At 46.6% G+C, this 17,320-nt stretch overlaps 1 protein-coding gene across 1 annotated transcript in view; it reads right to left on the reverse strand.

Moving 5' to 3' along the window:
• Window positions 1-815: 815 nt before the first annotated feature.
• LOC126534892 (ATP-binding cassette sub-family C member 2-like) overlaps window positions 816-17,320 on the reverse strand; it is a 35,138-nt gene continuing 18,633 nt past the window's right edge. The window contains exons 3-4 of the mRNA XM_072289452.1: window positions 10,871-11,065; window positions 816-1,109 (exon numbers count right to left, since the gene is read on the reverse strand). Of these exons, the coding sequence (XP_072145553.1) occupies window positions 944-1,109; window positions 10,871-11,065 (361 nt within the window). The 3' untranslated portion in view covers window positions 816-943. The remainder of the gene's footprint in view (window positions 1,110-10,870; window positions 11,066-17,320) is intronic.

The raw sequence follows: 17,320 nt of genomic DNA on the forward strand, positions 1-17,320 counted from the left end.
TCGGCGAAAGAGAGCAACCACGAGCTCATGCCGGTAGCGATGGTGCTGTGGCACAGGCAGGCTATTCTTCTTCGTTACTATATATATATATATATATATATATATATATATATATATATATATATACATACACTCCAGTAAAACACCGAAACAGTGTATTGAATTGTCAAAGATGAAAGAAACACTCCTATTTATCTCTGCAGTGACGCCTCCATATATAAGCAAGCAGTACATTATGCAATGATGGAAAAGATATATTGCTTCTCGCCGCACTCGACAGAGGATAACGTTATTTGATCCCAACACACACTATAGTGTAAAACTATTTTACGCAACCGCTAACAGAAAGTTGATCTATTCCCATTCAGTAATATTGGTGCTTGCTTTGGATACAGGAAGTTCATCTTTCAATTATGGGCACTAGTATCCTTGTTGCTTCTTTAACAATGTATTTGTCTGGGCGAATGATTGCAGCGTTTACACTACTGCGCTGCCAAATATGTCCTCTTTTCGCGGCCATTCCAGCCCCTGAAACAGTCCCGCGGTGGCTCTAGACATGCTTTACAATCTGCACATTGTCTTTGCAGCTAGCATCTTCATTGCCTACCGCTTAATATTATTCCTTCGCAGTGTCAAGAACAACAGTTGTGTGCACTTTTTGAAGGCTCAATTGTTAAAAAAACTGTTTGAGTCTTCGACATATTTGTTGAACTGAATACGAACATATTCCGTTGGTAAAGTTTCTCCATGAAATTTACACGAACAGCTGCGATTTAATCAAACACAGACCACATGAAATTCCTTTCGCTAGGGCAAAGCATTTTACCTTGATAACATTGCTATTTCGTACAATGACAGTGTTATGACACTCAATGCCTGCTAAACAAACATCTCAGCACAAATGAAATGTTCAGCTATGTACAGGCAGCAGTTCTCCCGGTGCTCACAAACGGGTTTTGTGACAAGGTAGGTCATTACAAACTCGCGAATGGTCCTTTGGTAGGAGACCAGCCTGGCGAAGCATTGTGTGGAATGCGGAATTTCGATTAGAGGCCAACTTCTGTGTGGAACCGTACTCCACTACCCGACCTTTGGACATCACCAAGATCCTGCGAGTAGAAAAGAGAAGAGCAGAATGTGTATACAACATGACACTTCATCGCGTCAAGCCATGATATTTATGTGTTGCAAGTTCTTAATTTGTGGAAAACAAATACAGGGTTTGCCCGCAAGGTAAGGCGAAACAAGGGCGTAAACACCCTGACTAAGGCATTCGCCCCGCTGGTATATTACGACCACTTACACACACATTGATTAATGATAATACTACACAGTATATCATGTTACGGCAGATCAATTCTGTGGTATGCCACAGGGTGGAGAAAGCATCAGTAAATCATGAATTGTCATCCAGACGAATGTAGCAGTGAACTACAAACGAAACGCACAACGGATTTTCGCAAAAGATGCTGCGCAGTTGAACAAAGATTCCTCCTGGTCTAGCATCATGGAACGTGGTCCTTAGTCCCGATCTGGGATCCCAGACAGACAAACTTGGCTCAACTGCGAAGCTTTTGTTCTGAAAACCCCGTATGTGTTTTCTTGATAAGTTCTTGCTTCTTTCGGCTGGATGAGCTTTTTTTTTATGCGCAAGCATCTTGTGGTGAGGTCCCCAATCCTGTCAAGTAAGAACTGCAATGCCCTGTTTCTTAACAACTAATTTGCGAAGCTATTTAGTCGTTATGATAGTGTAAATGTTCATCATTGGTATATTTTACGCGATAAGGACAAATTTAAAGGATAAATTATTTGAAAAGATACTACCTATAGAGTTACACAAGGCTCCTTAGAAAATACCTAGGGAAGAATATAATAGGGATGGGCCAACTTAAATTTTGGTGTGGGCCAGCTTAAATTGGGGGATGCGCAACATAAATTTTGAGGATGGAACGACTTGAAAGTTATACATGAACCAAACTAAATCTGAGGGTGGGCCAGCATGAACCTTCCACGGGGGCCCACTGAAATTCGCGGGTGAGCCCTGTTGAAGTCTTGAAGAGTGCCAACTGAAATTTGGTGATGGCTCAACTTGGACGTTCTGCAATGAAAATTTGGGGGGTGGCCAACTTGATATTTGGAGGTACGTCAACCTAAATTTGGAGGCGAACGAACTTTAACTCAGGGTATGAGAAAAGTTAAATTTGGGGATGGGCCAACTTGAAACCTGGGGGTTGGCCAACTTAAATTTGAAGTCAGCAAATTGAAGTTTCGTGGCGCTCCAATTGAAATTTGAAGGCGAGCCAACTTAAATTTGGAGGTTAGCGAACTCAACTTTCCGGGTGGGCAAACTTGAAATTTACATGTGGGCAAACTTAAATTTAGGCATTGGTCAAATTGAAGTTCGGGGAAAGGAGGTGGCTCAACTGAAATTTGGTGGTAGGTCTACTTGAAATTTAGGTTTTTCACAACTGAAATGTGGCGTTGTCACAATCTGAAATTTGGGGTGGGCATACTTATATTTGCGGACCAGCCAACTTGATATTTTGGGTTGACTAAATTTCCAACTGAACGCTGCAGAGCGTTATGAAGACATAAGTGGCACGTGAGCGCGTTGAGACGCTTGACAAGTTTGCGTGCGACCTTACGCAGCTGCAGTCAGAACGCAGGCGAGAGCTTGCGCGGACAAGGAACGCGCGCATACCACAGGCTGGCGAGAGAAAGAGCGAGGGCGAATGCCATTGTGGCGATGCGCTGTACCCTAACACAATGCCTTACGCGCTACTACGGCAGCTGGTCTTCCCTTTCGACCGCTCAGCTCTGTCGAGGAGTGCTCGTTCCCGGCGTTCAGGCTCAATTCGCACAACTCCATTGATGGGGACGGATGCGGTGAGAAAAGACGACAATTGTCTACTAAAGTCTAAGCACTCTTCGCCACCAGAAAAGCCATGGGAAGACGCACATAACCAAGGAAAAGCAAGTAAGCAAAACTTACCAAACACGAAGTCACAGCCGAGTCAACAATGCTTACGCATTAGTAGACGTCAGAATTCCTGTACCTTTTCTTTTTCAAGCATATCCTGTTGTTCTCACTGTATCTCAGTTGAAACTGCGATTTACGCTTGGGTCTTAAATTTTATTTTCCTCTATCCGCTTTCAATCAAGTGGTTGAGCTAAACAGATATGTCTGAATAAAGAATAAAGAATGCCAGACAGCAGCCGTCTGCAAGTTGTTTCCTTCCCCATATACACTGCCTCATGTTGTCTGCTTGTCAAACGAACGACCAGAACAGACGTAGTGGACGAATGCTGTAGAAAACTTGTGTCAATGGGTAAAGAAGTTCGATACAAACAAAGCACAAGGTGTGTAAAGTTCCGAAAAAGAACTAATCGCAGTAAAACATGTGTGTGTGTGAAGTGATTTTAGGAAAGGAAAAGGAAGAGATGAGTGCAGCGCCGTAACTGTCTCTCACAGGAGGACACCTCAACAGCACTGCACGGGGAAGGGGGAATGGGAAGAAAAAGATGAAGGAGAGAAAGACAGGTCGAACGTGGCAAGGGGAAAAAAAAATGTGAGTGCGGGGCTCAGAGCCGCGCTCTCAAGTGCGTCGCATCGCAGTAGTCTAGCAGTGCCGAAAGAGCGTGCTTCACGATGGACGAGTGGGCTGCAGGGAATAGCAGCGCGGTCGCCGTATCGTAAGTCAGTCCCAGTCGCCGATAGACTGTACACAAGTCCGTGCGCTCCACATCGAAGGCAGGGCAGCGAAGTAGCAAGTGGTCGAGCGTCTCTAAATCGGCGCAGTTGCTGCACGCGGGGTCGCCAATTCCCTGTAGCCTGTGCGTTCTAGCAGCCGTCCTGTAGCAGCCGTCGCGCAGGCGAAGCAGGAAAGAGCGGTCCGCCCGGGAGAAGCCCACGCGGGGGAGGAGTCGAAGTGACGCACCCGCGGCGACGCGCTGGTCCGGATGCTGCGCACGGAGCGTTCGCAGAATGGTTGCTTTGGCCACGTCGAAGCCGCTGACCGAGGTAGCGAGGGGGAAGCGCAGCGAGTGAGCCTGCTTTGCGAGAGCGTCCGCGGCTTCGTTCCCTAGCAGGCCGATGTGCGCTGGAACCCATTGCAACGCCAAATCGCAGCCCTGGCTGACGAGATGGCGGAGCTTTGAGCCGACGCGCTGCACCAACGGAGGTCCAAGGTAATCCTTCGCCAGCATACACAGTGCCGCGCGCGAGTCCGAAAGGATCGCGGCAGAAACAACACTGCGCTGTTGAAGCAGGAGATCAGCGGCTAGGTCGATCGCCGCAAGCTCGGCCACCGTCGACGACCACACAACACGAAGGCGGCACTGCCGTGTAGCGCAAATATCCGGCGCCGTGCACGCTGCAGCACCAGAACCATCACTCGCCACGGAGCCGTCGGTGTAAACGAGCAGCCGGCCCCCTAGGCGCTCGTGTAGCAGTGCGGCCGTTTCCTGCTGCATAGCACAAACAGCTGTTCGACGCTTGGACTTGACGCCTGGCACCGTGGTGTTTACATCGAGTAGCGCGGAGGCGTGCGGCGATACCGGCAGAGGTAGGAATTGCGGCGTCGACGCGACGAGTGCGCTGAACTCGGTGGCACGCTGGCCCATGCCCGAGCCCTCGAGGGTGTGGAGGCGACAAACGAGGCGTTGTCCCTGCGGCGAACGTTGAAGGCGCTCGATGTGGTTCATCGCTTGCTTCCGTGCGCGAAGTGAGGGCGGCCAGTCTCCCGCTTCGGCGAGAGTTGCTCCTACTTGCGAGTTGCGAGGAAGCCCGTAAAGTTGACGAATTACGGTGCGGTGCTCCATGTCGATGGCGTTCCAGTTGGTGGCTCTGGCGTTCGTGAGGGGAAGCGCATAGAGTGCTCGCGTTGTTGCGACGGAGTTGTAAACTCGAAGCGCAAGTTGCGGTGTACAACCACGACCACGGGTGAGCAGGGAGCGTGCGGCGCCAGCCACCTTCTTAGAATTCTTGCAGAGCTGGCAGACGGCGGCGTTAAAGTTGACCCGGCAGTCGATGTCAAGTCCGAGATAGCGCACTTTTTTCTGCCACGGGAGGGGGCTTCCGCGCAGCGTGAGACAAGGCAGTTCGAAGCGCGCACGAGCACGGGGGTGTACTAACAACGCCTCAGTTTTTCACGCCGAGAGCTGGAGCCCTATGCTGGCGAGATATTCATCGACGGCGTTGATCGCCGACTGCAGGGATTCTCGCACTTGGAAGCCGAGGGCCGTGGGCCCGCACGCGAACAGTGCAATGTCATCGGCGTAGATCGCCACGCGGACTTCGTGGGCTGTCATCTTGGGGATGTAGTCAGGTAGCAGTAAAACATCGTAATTCTGTCTCCCGCGTTCACTCAGCATTCTGCTCAGCTTTCTGATACAATAAACATACACGCACAACAGGACTGTGAATCAATGGTAAATAAACGGACTTCGTATAGATACTGCACCAAGCTTCCCAAGCCAGTCACGGTACATTGATGTGCTCGATCTCAAGTCCGATGAACTTCGAAATTACGTTCCGGGTATTTCTTTTTCCGGAGGCAGAACATATACTACAATCTCATGCACAGCTTCAGCCTGCTGTAACAAATAGCCATTTGTCTTCAAGATTAACTTCGGACTCTAAATATATTCTACTGGGGAGAACTTGAGCAATAGCGCCTAACTTGTCGAGTTCTTTTAAGCAGCAAAAGAAATTTAGATGTTTCCCTTGTTTATATTTCTTTCTATGAACCATATTCCTTACTAATTTGCCATCCTAAATTCTTTGTACTGCATTAAATTCTAGTTTGGTTTGTTTATTTTTATGCACTCTGCGATTGGCGATTTTGTTTTTATATCCTGTTTTGACAGGACGTACTTACTGTTCCCTTTTGTCATTAGCCCCTTTTGCACTTAGAAAGATATAGTTGGGCGCATTTCATTTTTCGTAGCTATCTTTCTTTTCTGTTTCTTCAGAAAACTAAGACAACCAGGTTGACGTGACCGCCTTATAACTGGTGGTTCCTACTTTGCTTTCTGTTTCTTGCAGCTTAGAAGAACACGTTGTGTTTCATGCACACCCGCTTCATTGCCATAACCAAATAAAGTTTAGCGTTTCATTATTATTCATCGGACGTGTCTCTCTCGTACTCAATCATAATAATCCTCCTTTAATCGGTGAGTGAGCTATAAAACGCTGCCGAGAAAATCAACTGTTGCTAGGGCGAAAACAAATTGCCTTCTCGAAACTTCGGCACAGGTAGAGATGAAGTTTGCCCTCCCAATCCTGATCATTTTAGTCACTACCTTCCTGTGAAGCCATTGTCTTGTCTGAATGGCCACGAAAGAAAATGGTATGAAATGTCATCAGTGCCTTCTTTCACGCGGAAAATGTATTTCAAGACTAGGGGTGTTTAGCCGGAGAGCAGCACTATGACTTTTACAAATCGTCGCATAGGAACAGGAGGTCGTAGATGTTCTGCGGAAACACGCAAGGTGGAGAGATGTAATTAATAAAGGGAAACCTCAGAGTTGAAGAAAAATTCGTCCTGGTCCGGGACTCGAACCCGGGACCACCGCCTTTCCTGGGCAGCCGCTCTACCATCTGAGCTAACCAAGCGGCTATCAGATGGCAGGGCGAAGTCGAATTTGTCCTACGGGTTCTTTCGAGGAACCCGTATGGGTTTCCTTTCTAGCAATTGCTACGAACGGGTGGATGTCTGATTTTCCTTTTATTAGGAACAGGAGGAGTAAATATTTATTGATCAGCGAAAAATACGTGGCGGTAAGGGAGCAGTGCAGGGTGGGTCCTTATTTCAAGACTCCAGTGGCCACCGTGATATACCCAGCTAGATCCAACAGGCCCTTCTGGGCCTCGAGGTCAGCAAGAGCAGGATGGCCTCCCAGGCTATCCTGCTATACTGTTATAGTAAGGTGAGTACCAAAGGTGAATTATTAGTACGAGGTCTTTTGGCGCACTCCCATGTTACCTGAGCCAATGAAGGCCGGGTCCCGTACCACGGGCAACATTTATTGTACAAGGTTGGACTTAGTTTATGGTATCTACCTACAGGCCGGACAGGCCGCCATTGGAATATGAACCTGGCAACGTTTAACGCTAGAACGTTATCAAGTGAGGCGAGTCTAGCAGTGCTATTGGAGGAATTAGAGGGCAGTAAATGGGATATAATAGGGGTCAGTGAAGTTAGGAGGCCAAAAGAAGCATATACAGTGCTAAAAAGCGGGCACGTCCTGTGCTACCGGGGCTTAGCAGAGAGACGAGAACAAGGAGTCGGATTCCTGATAATTAAGAACATAGCTGGTAACATACAGAAATTCTATAGCATTAACTAGAGGGTGGTATGTCTTCTTGTAAAACTTAATAAGAGGTACAAAATGAGGGTTGTACAGGTCTACGCCCCTACATCTAGTCATGATGTCCAGGAAGTCGAAAGCTTCTATGAAGACGTGGAATCGGCGATGGGTAAAGTCAAAACAAAATACAGTATACTGATGGGCGATTTCAATGCCAGGGTAGGCAAGAAGCAGGCCGGAGACAAGTCAGTGGGGGAATATGGCATAGGCTCTAGGAATAGCAGAGGAGAGTTATTAGTAGAGTTTGCAGAACAGAATATGCGGATAATGAATACCTTTTTCCGCAAGCGGGTTAGCCGAAAGTGGACGTGGAGGAGCCCAAATGGTGAGACTAGAAATGAAATCGACTTTATACTCTGCGCGAACCCTGGCATCATACAAGATGTAGACGTGCTCGGCAAGTTGCGCTGCAGTGACCATAGGATGGTAAGAACTCGAATTAGCCTTGACTTGAGGAGGGAACGGAAGAAGCTGGTACATAAGAAACCAATCAATGAGTTAGCGGTAAGAGGGAAACTAGAGGAATTCGGGATCAAGCTACAGAACAGGTATTCGGCTTTAACCCAGGAAGGGGACCATAGTGCTGAAGCAATGAACGACAATCTTATGGGCATCATTAAGAAGTGCGCAATAGAAGTCGGTGGTAACGCCGTTAAACAGGAAACCAGTAAGCTATCGCAGGAGACGAAAGATCTGATCAAGAAACGCCAATGTATGAAAGCCTCTAACCCTACAGCTAGAATAGAACTGGCAGAACTTTCTAAGTTAATCAACAAGCGTAAGACAGCGGACATAAGGAACTATAATATGGATAGAACTGAACAGGCTCTCAGGAACGGAGGAAGCCTAAAAGCAGTAAAGAAGAAACTAGGAATAGGCGAGAATCAGATGTGTGCGTTAAGAGACAAAGCCGGCAATATCGTTACTAATATGGATGACATAGTTCAAGTGGCTGAAGAGTTTTATAGAGATTCATACAGTACCAGTAACACTCACGACGATAAGGTGAGAGAGAATAGTCTAGAGGAACTTCAAATCCCACAAGTAACACCGGAAGAGGTAAGGAACGCCTTGGGAGCTATGCAAAGGGGGAAGGCAGCTGGGAAGAATCAGGTAACAGCAGATTTGTTGAAGGATGGTGGGAACACTGTCCTAGAAAGGTTGGCCGCCCTATATACACAATGCCTCATGACCTCGAACGTACCGGAATCTTGGAAGAACGCTAACATAATCCTAATCCACAAGAAAGGGGACGCCAAAGACTTGAAAAATTATAGACCGATCAGCTTACTGTCCGTTGCCTACAAAGTATTTACTAAGGTAATCGCAAATAGAATCAGGAATACCTTAGACTTCTGTCAACCAAAGGACCAGGCAGGATTCCGTAAAGGCTGCCCAACAATAGACCATATTCACACTATCAATCAGGTGATAGAGAAATGTGCGGAATATAACCAACCCTTATATATAGCCTTCCTTGATTACGAAAAAGCATTTGATTCAGTCGAAACCTCTGCAGTCATGAAAGCACTACGGAATCAGGGTGCAGATGAGCCATATGTAAAGATACTGGAAGCTATCTATAGCGGTTCCACAGCCACCGTAATCCTCCACAAAGAAAGCAACAAAATCCCAACAAAGAAAGCCGTCAGACAGGGAGATACGATATCTCCAATTCTATTCACAGCATGTTTACAGGAGGTATTCAGAGACCTGGAGTGGGAAGAATTGGGGATAAAAGTTGATGGAGAATACCTTAGCAGCTTTCGATTCGCTGATGATATTGCCTTGCTTAGTAACTCAGGAGACCAACTGCAATGCATGCTCACTGACCTGGAGAGGCAAAGCAGAAGGGTGGGTATGAAAATTAATCTACAGAAAACTAAAGTAATGTTTACCAGTCTCGGAAGAGAACAGCCGTTTACGATAGGCAGCGAGGCACTGGAAGTGGTAAGGGAATACATCTACTTAGGGCAGGTAGTGACCACGGATCCGGATCATGAGACTGAAATAACCAGAAGAATAAGAATGGGCTGGGGTGCGTTTGGCAGGCATTCTGAAATCATGAACAGCAGGTTGCCACTATCCCTCAAGAGGAAATTGTATAACAGCTGTGTCTTACCAGTACTCACCTACGGGGCAGAAACCTGGAGGCTTACGAAAAGGGTTCTGCTAAAATTGAGGACGAAGCAACGAGCCATGGAAAGAAGAATGATAGGTGTAACGTTAAGGGATAAGAAAAGAGCAGATTGGGTGAGGGTACAAACGCGGGTAAATGACATCTTAGTTGAAATCAAGAAAAAGAAATGGGCATGGGCCGGACATGTAATGAGGAGGGAAGATAACCGATGGTCATTAAGGGTTACGGACTGGATTCCAAGGGAACGGAAGCGTAGTAGGGGGCGGCAGAAAGTTAGGTGGGCGGATGACTTTAAGACGTTTGCAGGGACAACATGGCCACAATTAGTACATGACCGGGGTAGTTGAAGAAGTATGGGAGAGGCCTTTGCCCTGCAGTGGGCGTAACTAGGCTGATGATGATGATCTACCTAAGTGTAGGTAGGTATGCGTCTGTATTCTAGATTTCTGCGCCTCCTCCGCATCAAGTAGTTTGTGTGGTAGAGCGTACTGTTGTCGAGTCCTTCCCTGGTGCTCCAGTATACCGTGGACCAATATGGATACTTCTTTTTGATCGTTGTGCGTATCTCAAGCTCGGTTAGTAAAACCTTGAGCTACACGAGGGTTGCAATGTGGGCTTGTTAGTAATGCATCCTCAAGGGGTGTACGGTTGCGTGATTGAAAGACAGGACAAAAGAAGACACACTGGGACACACACAGCGATTTGTGTGTCCCTGTGTGCCTGTTCGTTCTCGTGATACCTTTGTGGCCAGGACAACAAAAAGTGGCCTTCGCCTAGAATTACCTCCCCACAAGGCTGCAGAGCCAGCAGTAGGTGGTTGTCCTTTAGTAGCCGAAGTTTGAAGTTGAGTCCAATATGTGTTTTTAACATGTTGCCCATCGACGGAAGGGCGCTGATACTGCACGGCGGTGCCAACGTACCAACAATCTGATACATATATACATATATATATGTATACATACCAGTAAGTGGTAGAGGATTTAGTTCGACATTTCAATGAAGCTTCGACTGGCGCTAGTTGGTATGGCATCGTTCTGCTTCCTGCGCTATACTGTTATACAAAAGACAAAAAACCGACACTCATGTGCGCATATGTGTGTCTGTGTCTTTCGTCTTTTGTATAACAGCGTGCGCAGCAAGCAGAATGATAGATCTCCATTGTTTGTATGTTGCTACCGTCGCACAGTTTCTGCGTCCCTTAACCAAAGGCCACCATGTTGCAGCTCATATTAAACGCGGCTGTGTCTCATGACTTCATTTTTATGGTGTTCGAGACTTGACCCCTACACTAACGGAACACCTGCTCTTTGGACGTTGTGCCCTCATACTGCAGCTGACAAGCAAAGCAAGGCAGCTTACTTGTCGTAGTCTAGTATAGTCTCCAGCCTGTGCGCGATGGTAAGTACGGTGCAGTAGGCGAAGCTCTCTCGTAGCGTAGCCTGCACGATCCTGTCAGTGTCGCTGTCCATGTGTGACGTGGCCTCATCCATGAGCAGCACACGTGGTCGCCGCAGCAGGGCCCTTGCGAGGCATACAAGCTGTCGCTGTCCGGCACTGAAAATATACAGCCGAAAAAAGGCAGATAGACTCAATAGTAGGGCATTATAAATGCTGAAATATTGCAACACTGGTTTGGTAGAATATTTGGAGCTACATTACAGTGCTGCAGTCGGCAGATCAGTCAAAAGACACACATAAACCATTGTTGAATACACTGACTTCTTCAACGTAGGTGCACAATAATTTGGATGATCGCTCTGTGCCAAGAATATATATATATTTTTTTTAAATCCTGATATCCACCAACCCTCTAAGAATACATGTGAATCTGGAATAATTAAGAAAACAAAGTGAATAACCAGGAAAACTTATATTCTTTGTTTATTTTCGCAACCAGCAACAGCAAGAAGGTAGCTTTTCCCGCACATACTAGACAGCGTCTAGGTTCTGAAAGGAAGGTCACTATATTTGCGCTATTACCAATCTTCTTTATTAGAAGTTCTACATAAATGTACAGAATGAGTGCGTCTCTTTTTTGTTGTGCTTCAATTTGTCCGGCCCAGAAAGCTGTGAATTCTTACGGTGAACTTCGGCAATCTGCGAAATCCTCCAGCCACCAAGATCAGAGCGGATTGCGGAGTCCGACTTTCAGCAACCGGTCACGTTGTGATGTGAAACAACTTTCACATATGTTGAAATATTGTTTTTCAGAGCAATCATGTGGGTAAGTCTCGCTAGCCCCTTTTCATCGGATTTAGGGAAAGAAAGGCTAGGCAGCATTTTACACTGCCATAACACGTGAAGACGAAAGCCTGCTGCACACTTGGTAATGCATTAAGTTATATGATCGGAGGGATCAGACTACTTGTAAGACATAACGAACTGCAGTGCGAAGTAAACCAGCGGCAAACCGTTGTCTTCGAAATTCGGCCTCCTCTCCACGTTTCCGTCTCGCATCGTCCCGTTGCTACATTCGCAGTTTGGCTTCTACAGGTCGTTTTAGTCGCTCAGCTCCGGCTTACCGCACTCGTACAGTGGGGTCAGACGTGCGCCAACGGCGTTTCGTTTCGATTTTACGTTGCATGCTCTCAGCAGGGGAAAGCAGCACTCGCTATCGACTCCTTGCTCTCGCCGCTTCCCGCGTCACACCTTTTTTCTCGCTTGGCGAGCATCCTCGGCCGTAGCGTATTTCCAAAGGAGTATGAAACGCATTATTGATGGTTCAGATGTTTTTGTTCAGCTTGTTCTTAATTGAAACGTACGCTGCTTAGTGTGTTTTGTTGATGATATCCATTTATGAATGCCCTGTTCGGTTCACTTCGCTGAGCTCTTGTAGCCTCTGCCTTATGACGGTATGAGTCATTGCATTTTTGCTTGCTTAAGGGGTATCGGTCCATCGGCCGTTGGTTACGGGGGTGTGAACCATTGCCCCTTAGCGTGCTTACAGGGGTATGAGCCATTGCTGTTAATGGTATTTTTGTAAGACTCGACTAGACGTCCCGTTGGACAGCGGAGCTGTATATCTCCATCCTCTCATGTACTTCCCAATGTCCATGCCTCGATACTCCTGCGCCCTCTTTGAGCAGACAAAACAAGCCAGTAAGCCATGGGCTGAGACCTGGCGTAGCAAAAGGAAAGCTAAGAAACCACAGTTCCATACAATAATTAGTAGAGGGAACTCTGCTGCTCGTATCTACGAGAGCTGCAATGGTTCCGGCAGCATGAAAATTGTAGTAAGTACATGGATTTGCCTAAACTTCGTTCCTCTGGCTTTAAGCGTGTCTTCTACTTTATAAGTTCTTCATCTTCAACAAAGCACTGTGTAATAAATAACTAAATGAACATTAATAAAATTATCCGCCAGCAGGATTCCAACACAAGACGTCTAGCACTGATTCTTCAAACTGAAACCGCTCTGGACCGGACGAATACATTCACAAGCGGTATAGAACACGATTATAAGATCCTTGCGGGCAAGCTATTGCCTCGAGACGCTTGGCTTATTTCAATTTAGACACCTCGACATGTTGAGCTGCTATTAGTTGCGATTGGGCGCGTTCGCAGGCTATTCTACAAGAGCGATACGGAAAAGCTCCAAAACAAGTAAACATTTGCACTCAGTGACGTGCTTTGTCTTTTTTGACAGCTCTGCCGGTAGCCCACATTCACGCAATGGAATGGTTGCGATTTTTTTAGGTATGAGCCATTGCAATGAGCCACGTAAAGCTTTCGCCTTAAAGGAGCCCTGAACCACTTTTTTATCGAAGTCTAAGTAGCCTGTTGTGAAAGTAGCCTATTTAAGAAATACTTTGCCGCAGAAGCTACTTCAACGCGTTGAGCCGAAGCGGCCTCCGCTGTGCTACCGTTCCTTCTTCAATGCCTTGCACTGCGACGGCTACGGAGCAATGGGGCGTGCCCACAACGCTCCGCCTTCTAATTTTCACCGTGGCACGGAGTTCAACATTCACTTTGGATATTAACGTAGACCTTATGACTTCAGACTTTGGTGCCTAGGAAGCGCTAAACATTAAGTCAAACGCGGCTGTGCTAACGGAGCCGCAGTGCGCTTAGCCCATAGACTCGTGGCGGCACTCCGTGGCGGCCGCGGTATCTACAATATGTAGCCGACCGCATCTACCAATAGCAGTAACGTATGGGAATCGGCTTTATTACGAAATAAATTATAAAGTCTGCCTGCTTAATAAAAGTAAGGACGCCTGCTTCTGTTGAAAAGATAACGTTTGAGAAAAGGGTGACTTCGCGATCCACTTGTGAGCTCTACGCTCCGAGTACGACAGCAAAACTTTGCAGAGAAGTTCACAGCAGCGTGTGCTACCCGCGGATCATATTATTTCCCCAAGCCTAAGGGGTGGTTCCGGGTCCCTTTAAAAATTCGAAGCCCATTTTCACCGATAATTGAACATACCTGAACCTGAAGACGTGTACTAACGAGACCTGTGTGATTTCCTGATTTTTTGTGAAATTAGGCATCACATGTCACATTTCCACAACAGAATAACCACATATTAGCCTCACTTAAAAATTACAGTGGCATGAAAAAATGTATGCCGCACTTGTGGCTTTCCAAGAAGAATTCGTATTTCTCACAGCCTTTAAAATACTGGGAAGGCCCCAAAATGCGATGCTTGTAAATGGGTTAACAGAACACTCATCGGAAGTTCAATCTAGGCGCAGCGTTTGTTTTTAGTGCACTAGTTTGCTCAGGCTGCTTTCAACCATTTAACACGCAGCCATATTGAGGGACATGTGGCCATCGAAGACACGTACATCTCGTTTGAAAAGAGACAATAACAAGGGAAAGGGCATAGAGGGTAAACATGCAGATTTGCGCTTTGGAGCCATGTATGCACGTGGGCGAAAACGGCAGTACAAAGGAACAAGAAGGAGAGGAAGATACACAGGAACTACTGGCCTAGAGGATAATAAAGCACATAGGCACCGCATATTCTCCTTTGCAATACGTATATTACCTTTGGTGTTTCAATTTGTCTTAATTTTGTGTCCATAAACGTTATCTGAGATTTCTGGAAGAACGTTTACGAATAATGCTGACAGGAGCACTAATGTAAACATTATAACGTTTTAACGCTGGATATATCAAAAATGGTACCAACAGTATTCAAATCACCACTGCTAGATTTAGGTTACACAGTTGCAGCCTCCAACGTAAAGATAGCAATTTAAATATCAACAACTGAATCTTTTTTTCGGGGCCGTGGAAATTCAAATATCTTTAAAGTAGTATCTGCCCCAGGTGTAGTCCATCTAAACAGGCCAGAGTATGGTGTCAATTCTGCACAATCTTTGAAAGACCTGGAGATGAAGAACCGGGCCTATATCAGGCGTTGAATAACAGTGTGCGCGTAATTATACTGCCTTATGTGCGTATACGATGTAAGATCAATACGAATGAACATGTATGCGTAAAAAAATGATAATGGCACGGCTAGGCCACCTTCAGTTATACCGATAATTTCACGGTGCTTTCAGTTCGTGGCCGTTATTAGGAATTTTGCAGCGCATAATATACATTTTGCGAGAAGCGAGTTGCGAGAAGCAATCACGACCCACAAAGAGGAATGTTACGTGGTATTTTTTTTTATTTCGCAGGCATCTTGAATAAACGGGAAAACACTTATACCTAACAAATAGAAAATTAGAAACTGTTTCATAAGATGTTTCGCACAGCTCTCTACAACTTTCTAATTGGAATGTTTGCCTAACTTCGCTTCTTCAGAAGTTTGTTATTAAATCTGGACTAATTATGGCATTAAGCAGAGTACAAAAATATCGCAGTGCCCTTCCACATTGTGAAGAAAGATTCCCAGCGAACCTGTGGATGGGGGGGGGGGGGGGGTCCCTTAATGCGAACTGCACCTTCGCCAAGGGTCTGCCCGGCATGGCACTATCTTTGGGACACGTCCTCTTATGGGGAGTGCTTAATGTCTTCTTCATCTCCGCCGAGGGTCGGCCCCGCATTGCACTATCTTCGGTATAGGTACACGTATGCGGAGTGCTTAACGCCTGCTTCGTCTCCGCCGCGGGTCGGGCCGGCATTGCACTATCGTCGGGATCGGTCCACGTATGGGGAGTTTTTTGCTCACTACAACGGCACAAACATTTCTTTGCACGGTAGAGATATACAGCAAGGTCGTTCCAAATAGGTCGCGAAGCTTCGGGCGAAAAGTGGTTCAGTGCAGAATGTCACCGACATCAGCAAGGGGGGTTAATGGAGCAGCGATTGAAGCGCGACTATGTTTGGAGGGAACAAACATTGGGAAAGAAAAAAGCGTTTTTAATTCAAGCGAGACACAGTTAGATTCATTCAACGAAAATAAAATTTGTGGTCAATTTTATATATTCGTGACGAGTTAAGAAAATACAAGATTATTCAGTTTTAATATTATTAATAAATGCATTTATTTTCGGCGCCCATCGTTACAGGGGGCATTGACGCTTCCTGTAACGATGGGCGCCGAAATGCTCGCATCACTCGCAATGCAATGCACGTCTTGAAATCGGCAGAAAGGCGCACTCGTAAAGTTCACCTGTTGAAATACGCCCCCCTCACAGTTTGCGCTTTCTTGCTTGTCGAAGTTTGTCTGAATTTTGTGACGCGGGTAGCTTCATCGCTTCTTAATCTGTTCAGTCAAAAGTAGTGAGTTACGTCCGCCAGATAATTGTGTAGTTGTTTTCGTGCGACTGCGCCGGCCAACGAGCTTGGCGTCCGACGATAGGATCAGCACTCTGCACCTAAAGCTTTCGTCGGCCTCCAAAGAAAGTATGCTCTGGGCAGGGGTGCGATTTCGACAACCGTGCGGCTGGCTTTTCCTGCATCGCTTTTCGCGCTAAAAGCTCGAAACGCCCATCCAGTCAAATGGCGGAGCATTTGAATATATAGCTCCAAAAGCAGGATAACAAAACAAATTTCGTGCCTTTGAAAACAAAATGACGTCAATTCTGCTTTTAACGGACATGGCGTCACATTATTTTTTCTTCCGCCGGAAGTGTTCCGACCACATACAGATGGCGCTAAGCCCCATGGACCGCCGGTACGAGGTCCTCCGAGGTATGTGGAAAGGGGTAATGGTTCCAAGACTTACTTTTGGAAATGCGGTTGTTTGCTTTAAATCAGGGGTACAATCAGGACTCGACGGGAACCAAAGGTCAGTGGGTCGCCTCGCATTGGGCGCTCACGGGAAGACTAGAAATGAAGCTGTGCAGGGGGATATGGGCTGGACTAGTTTTGAAGTGAGGGAAGCTCGCAGTAAAATTGAGTATGAAGAACGGCTGAGAAATATGGAAGAAAGTAAATGGGCTGGGAGAGTGTTCAGGTATCTGTACAGGCAAAACATTGATTCACAGTGGAGGAAAAGAACTAGGAAGCTTACCAGCAAGTATGCGGCCTGTGGAGTGGGCAACACAGCAACAAGGAAGGTCAAGCGGAAAGTCAGAGAGGCTGAATTAATCTCATGGGTGGCGGCAATGGAAAAGAAACCTGGCATGAGTAACTACTTAAGAGGGAAAAAACGAAATCAGGAAAGAAACCATTTATGATAACTCAAAGGGAAGCTCATTACTTTTCGAAGCGAGATCGGGATGCCTTAGAACACGCGCCTATAAAGCGAGATATAAGAAGGAAGAAGAAGCATGTGCTTGCTGCGGTAAAGCTAGGGAAACGACGGAGCATATTTTATTAGAATGTGAAGACGTCTACCCAGCGGTCGATTTAGGCACCACTGGCCTCCTTGAAGCCCTTGGGTTCAGCGGGAGCAGTGGTAAAGCAAA

This window comes from Dermacentor andersoni, chromosome 7 (assembly GCF_023375885.2).
Source record: "Dermacentor andersoni chromosome 7, qqDerAnde1_hic_scaffold, whole genome shotgun sequence".
Taxonomy (NCBI): Eukaryota; Metazoa; Arthropoda; class Arachnida; order Ixodida; family Ixodidae; genus Dermacentor; species Dermacentor andersoni.